This window comes from Salpingoeca rosetta (assembly GCF_000188695.1).
Source record: "Salpingoeca rosetta unplaced genomic scaffold supercont1.36, whole genome shotgun sequence".
Classification (NCBI taxonomy): Eukaryota; class Choanoflagellata; order Craspedida; family Salpingoecidae; genus Salpingoeca; species Salpingoeca rosetta.
This window is the reverse complement of record NW_004754898.1, coordinates 141,183-146,671: the sequence shown is the minus strand read 5'-3', so window position 1 is coordinate 146,671 and position 5,489 is coordinate 141,183. Positions and strand designations below refer to the sequence as shown.

General features: G+C 56.0%; 2 protein-coding genes across 2 annotated transcripts in view; both read left to right on the top strand.

The window, feature by feature from the left end:
• Positions 1–110: 110 nt before the first annotated feature.
• On the top strand, positions 111–3,245 carry PTSG_10306 (acetyl-CoA acetyltransferase). The gene is made up of 7 exons (XM_004988299.1): positions 111–183; positions 436–528; positions 757–976; positions 1,240–1,334; positions 1,667–1,855; positions 2,098–2,214; positions 2,588–3,245. The coding sequence occupies exons 1-7, from the start codon at positions 130–132 to the stop codon at positions 2,663–2,665; spliced, it is 846 nt and encodes a 281-aa protein (XP_004988356.1). The 5' UTR covers positions 111–129; the 3' UTR covers positions 2,666–3,245.
• Positions 3,246–3,377: 132 nt separating this feature from the next.
• The window catches only part of PTSG_10305 (uncharacterized protein), a gene marked incomplete at its 3' end in the record, with an annotated part of 2,285 nt that continues 173 nt past the window's right edge, over positions 3,378–5,489 (top strand). The window contains exons 1-7 of the mRNA XM_004988298.1: positions 3,378–3,417; positions 3,528–3,610; positions 4,058–4,169; positions 4,396–4,509; positions 4,688–4,755; positions 4,897–5,007; positions 5,195–5,297. Of these exons, the coding sequence (XP_004988355.1) occupies positions 3,414–3,417; positions 3,528–3,610; positions 4,058–4,169; positions 4,396–4,509; positions 4,688–4,755; positions 4,897–5,007; positions 5,195–5,297 (595 nt within the window). The 5' untranslated portion in view covers positions 3,378–3,413. The remainder of the gene's footprint in view (positions 3,418–3,527; positions 3,611–4,057; positions 4,170–4,395; positions 4,510–4,687; positions 4,756–4,896; positions 5,008–5,194; positions 5,298–5,489) is intronic.

The following is a 5,489-nucleotide window of genomic DNA, read 5'->3' as shown; positions in this document are numbered from 1 at the left end:
CCCGCTTCTCAACTTGTTGGTGATTGTTGACGCTCTGTGGTTTTTTCATGTGCTCATGACGGCTGCATTCTCACGGTATGCGCCCACGTGTGTGTGTGTGTGTGTGTGTACAGCAAAGTGAAGGACCCCATGGGCTACGTGAACTTGCTCTCCAAGCTGAAGCTCAAGGACATTGGCCTCGAGGTCAGCACATTCTCCCCACCATACTCACCTCACCCGCCCACTGCTCATGCAGTGATGCCATTGTCCTGTCATTTACGATGTGTGTTCGCACCCTTCACTTGCATCACTGCCGCTCTTCTTCGCTGACGGCTCGTGACCCACCCACCCACCGGCACGACACATGACTAACCCAACACCGTACTCTCTTTGCATTCACATTCAACCACCACCCTCACCTCACCCGTCTACGGTACCAACTGTTGCTGTGTGCAGCTGCCTGCGATTGCCGAGTTTTCGACCAACGAGACGATGGGCCACAGCGCAGACCGGCTTGCATCCGCGTTTGGCGTCACTAGGCAGGAACAGGTGCGCACACACCTGCATAAGCTGTTGCAAGGGGGGGTAGAAATGCCTTGTCCACCATCCCACTCGTGTGTGAACGCACGCGCGCGCGCACGCACACACACAACACACGCACGCACACACACACACACATACGTACACACACACACGCACGCACGCACACACACACACGTCTGATACACCCCTTTTCTTCCCTTCCGCCACCGCCACCACCACCACCACCACATCCAGGACGAGTTTGCGCTGCGTTCGCACACGCTTGCGCGGGATGCGTTTGAGGCGGGTCACCTGAAGGACCTGGAGCCCATCTACTCGGCCCGCGCAAAGGGGTTTGTCACCCGCGACAACGGCGTGCGCGTTGGCACGATGGACAAGCTGCAGAAGCTCAAGCCGTCGTTTGTCAAGCCGCACGGCACCATCACCGCTGCCAACTCGTCGTACCTCACCGACGGTGCGCGATTGTGATTGGATGCGTGATGGGGATGGGGGTGGAAGATGTGGTGGATGGGTGCTGTTCGTGTGTGCGTGCGTGTGTGTGTGTGCGTGTGTGTGTGTGTGCGTGTGTGTGTGTGTGTGTGCGTGTGTGTGTGTGTGGAAAGGGAAGCGGAGAGGAGGGACTGTCACCATGCCACCGTTTCCATTGTCATGACTGCTGTGACCCCCTTCCCTCATCTTCCGTCCATGTGCTTCATGTGTACGTGTGCGGTGTGGTAGGTGCGTCTGCGTGTCTGCTGATGACGGACGACAAGGCGAAAGAGCTTGGCTACAAGCCGCTCGCGTACCTCCGCAACTACGTCTTCGTCGCACAGGTGCGGTGCACACGCCATCACCACCCGCCTGCATGCAATGACGTCAGCGCTGTTGACTGTTACGCAACACGCACACATACACGAAAAAACTCATGCATGTGCTCAAACGACGCCTCTATGTGTGTCACTGCGTGTGTTTGTGTGCGCGCGTCTTCCCCCCCCGTACGTTCTCACCCTTGATCGTGCACACACACATACACACACACACATACACACACACACACACACACACACACACACACACACACACACACACATACACACGCACACACCATCACCACCACCGCCACCACCCCTGGCACCATGTGAATGGTGTTGTCACCACCACCAAGGACCCCAAGGAGCAGCTGCTGCTGGGGCCGACGTACGCAACGCACAAGCTGCTCAAGCAGACGGGCCTGACCCTCAAGGACATTGACGTGTTTGAGTTCCACGAGGCCTTTGCCGGCCAGATTATCGCAAACCTGAACGCCCTCAACTCGGACAAGTTTGCACAGGAGTACCTTGGAGAAAGCCAGAAGGTGCACACCTTGCTGCTCGCTGCTTGGGTGTGGTGTGTTGTGGCGTTGTGATGTTGTGTGTGTGTCGTTTGGTATTGGGTGCGGCGACGATGATACTCATGCGGGTTGATGTTGTTCTCCTTCTTCTTGCTGGTTTGAGCTCACTTGCTCAGTCACTCAGTCAGTCAGTCAGTCAGCCAGTCAGTCACTCAACTCACTCACTCAACTCGCTCTCTCACCACCGCCATCGACTGGACATGTAGGTTGGCGAGATTGACATGAACAAGTTCAACAACTGGGGCGGGTCGTTGTCGCTGGGTCACCCCTTTGGCGCCACGGGCGTTCGCCTTGTCACCACCGCCGCACACCGCCTCCATGCCGTACGTCCACACCACCCTTTGCTGTGTCGTGTCATGTGGTTGTGGCTGTGGTTGTGGTTGTTGCTGTGGTTGTGGTTGTGGTTGTGGTTGTGGTTGTGGTTGTGGTTGTACGCTTGGTATCGTGTGTGTGTGTGTGTGATCCCCCGTCAGTTGTACGCTTGGTATCGTGTGTGTGTGTGTGTGTGTGTGTGTGTGTGTGTGTGTGTGTGTGTGTGTGTGTGTGTGTGTGTGTGTGTGTGTGTGTGTGTGTGATCCCCTGTTGTGTATCAATGTGCCCTTGCTACTGCTGCCGTTGTCATCACCCCCGGTACCATTGCCACGCCTCACCACCATTTACCCCTCCACCCTCCCGACCTCATCGTGTGGTGTGCAGGAGGACGGCAAGTATGCGCTTGTTGCCGCGTGCGCTGCTGGCGGTCTCGGCCACGCGATGATCGTGGAGCGCGCATAAACGCACACACATGCACACAACACGCAACACACGACACGCAACACACGCACGTGCACACACATGCGCACGCACCGCACACACATGCGCACGATGCACACACATACACACTGTACTTGGAAACGCCTGTGAATGGCGTTGTTGTCGTGCTTGTCGTGATTACTGCTGCTGTGATTGCTGGTGTGACTGAGCTTGTGGTTGTGGTTGTTTTGTCTTGTGTGTTGTTCCCCTGTCGCTTTCTTGGCGTTTCTGACAAGTCGAAGCCCCCCCCCCCCCTACTTGCTACTCCTTTGTTCGTCATGGGTTGTGTGGTGTTGTAACGTGTGCTTCTCAGATGTGTGTTACCACCCTCTCTGGTGTCTCGTGTCTGTCCTTGCCTTCTGCCCTTTGCCTTGTTTCCCTTACTGTCTTGGTCGGTTGCGTCTTCGAGGTGCCTCCCGCACAGTCCTTCCTTCCTTCTTCTTCCTTGTGCCTCCCCCCGCCCCTCTCATGTCTCCCTGATCCCCATCCCTCAGTCCTTCCTTCCTTCTTCTTCCGTTACTAGCCTGTCATTCCCCCCATACACCACCACCGCAGCCACCAACAAAGACAAGGAAGAGAGGGGAGGGGGAGGAGAGTGGGGGGGGGGGAACGGAAGGCGAAGCCACCACATTGTCACATCACATCATGTCACATCACACACACACACACACACACGTCACATCATTTCATCACCTGAAGTCCTTCCTCCAAAACACCAACGCCAGTGATTATGGGTACGTGTTGATGTGGAAGCGGGGTGCTTCGTGTGTGCTTGGTGTGTGTTGTGTTGTCAGCTACCATCGCCCTTCACCATCATGCTTCATCACAACCATCACAATGGTAGCGGAGAGCGTGGACGACTTTGTTGCTGGCATCGTCGGCGGCGTGGCTGGCCTTGTTGTTGGCCATCCCTTCGACGTCATCAAGGTGTGCATGTATGTGTGCGTGCATGTGTGTATGTATGCATGCGTGTGTGTGTGTATGTGTATGTGTGTGTGCGTGCGTGCGTATGTGTGTGTGTGTGTCTTTGAACCTCTCCACTCCACTCCACACGCACACACTCTGTTTCATGGGCGCGTGGAAGACGGACAAGGCCCGACACACACACACACATACAGACCCACACCCACACCCACACAGACACACATATACACACACACACACACACAAACAGACATAGACACACACACACACACACAGACACACACATAGAGACAGACAGACATAGACACACACACACACAGACACACACACAGACAGACAGACAGACAGACAGACAGACTCACACACACACACACGTACGCGTGCGCTCTGTCCTTCCACACGTTCACCAAAACCCTTCTTCTCCCAACATGTCACCCTTTGCTGCATCAGGTTCGTCAACAAACACACCACGGCCAGTACTCGATAGGCAGGGCAGCGGTCGACCTGGTGCAGAAAGAAGGCGTGCGATCGCTCTTCCGCGGCATCGGCCCGCCCGTCTTTGGTCAGTGGCAGTGGTGGCAGTTGTATGGAGGCATGTGTCACGTTGGTGACAGTGGTATGCAGTGGTGTGCGCCAGTGTGCAGTGGAGATGGGAACAGGCCAGACACCATGTGTGCTGCGCGACCCTTGCGTGACAGAGCTACTGAGCGACGTGAAGCAGCTTGCGCATTGGTGTTAACATAGCTAGCAACATTGCTTTCCTTTCACTGTGATGGATGGCGTGGCAGGGGTCGGTGGCCTGAACGCGGTTCTGTTTGGCACATATGGGTTGGCTGCGCGCATGCTCACGGGCAAGCCGCACGCCAGGGATGAGCTCACCCTCGGCCAGTCTTACGTGGCAGGTGCGTTGGTGTGATGGCGTGATGGCGTGTGTGTGTGTGTGATTGTGTGTGTGTGTGTGACGGTGTGTGATGGTGTGTGTCACTGCTTGAGGAAGACTGGGTCACCTGTGACAACTGTGCAGTGCTGCTGCTGCCGACATCATTCCACTCATCCACCACCATCACCTGTTGTGTGCAGGCACTGTGGCTGGGATTGCATGCTGCACCATCACTGCGCCCACGGAGCTGCTCAAGTGCCGCGCTCAGGTAACCACCAGCATCATCTTGTGTGTCTCGTGTACAGGTAGCATCAGCACATGCGCGTGTTCGTTAATGGCACAAAGGTGACACGACGCTTCCCGTCATACACACACACACACACACACACCTGTGTGCACCGTGGTATAGGCGGCAACAGTCGCCAAGTCACTCCCCCACAAAGCCGGACAGTCGCCGGCAAGCACGCTGTATCAAATGAGGGCTGTCATCAGGGACTTTGGTGTCCTTGGACTCTTCAAGGTTCGTCTTTGCTTGCATGCACATGTGCACGTGTGCGTGTTCATGTGTGTGTGTGTGTGTTTGCGCGTGTGCCGTTGGTGTGTACACGTGTCGATTACGACGTTGCTGCACATGCACCAGCCACCCTTTCACAGCTCGTTGTGTCCACACATACACACGCATCCATGTGTTATGATGATGGTGACAGGGCTGGTGGGTAACTGTGCTGCGTGACGCGCCAAGCTTCGGTGTATACTTCATCACATACGAATCCCTCAAGCGCAGGCTAACAAACGGCGACCCAGACCCAGGTACGTGTGCGCGCGCGTGTGCGTGTGTGTGTGTGTGTGCGTGTGTGTGTGTGTGCGTATGTGTGCGTGTGTGTGTGCGTGTGCGTGTGCGTGTGCGTGTGCGTGTGCGTGTGTGTGTGTTTGTGTGTGTACGTGTGCGTGTGTGTGTGTGTTTGTGTGTGTACGTGTGCGTGTGTGTGTTTGTGTGTGTGT

What these genes read in the sequence shown, in the direction of transcription:
- PTSG_10306 (XM_004988299.1), top strand. Translation starts at nt 130, where the DNA reads ATGGGCTACGTGAACTTGCTCTCCAAGCTGAAGCTCAAGGACATTGGC. An exon ending in CTCGTCGTACCTCACCGACG is followed by an intron (nt 977 to 1,239) that starts GTGCGCGATTGT and finishes GCGGTGTGGTAG; the next exon opens with GTGCGTCTGCGTGTCTGCTG. An exon ending in ACTACGTCTTCGTCGCACAG is followed by an intron (nt 1,335 to 1,666) that starts GTGCGGTGCACA and finishes ACCACCACCAAG; the next exon opens with GACCCCAAGGAGCAGCTGCT.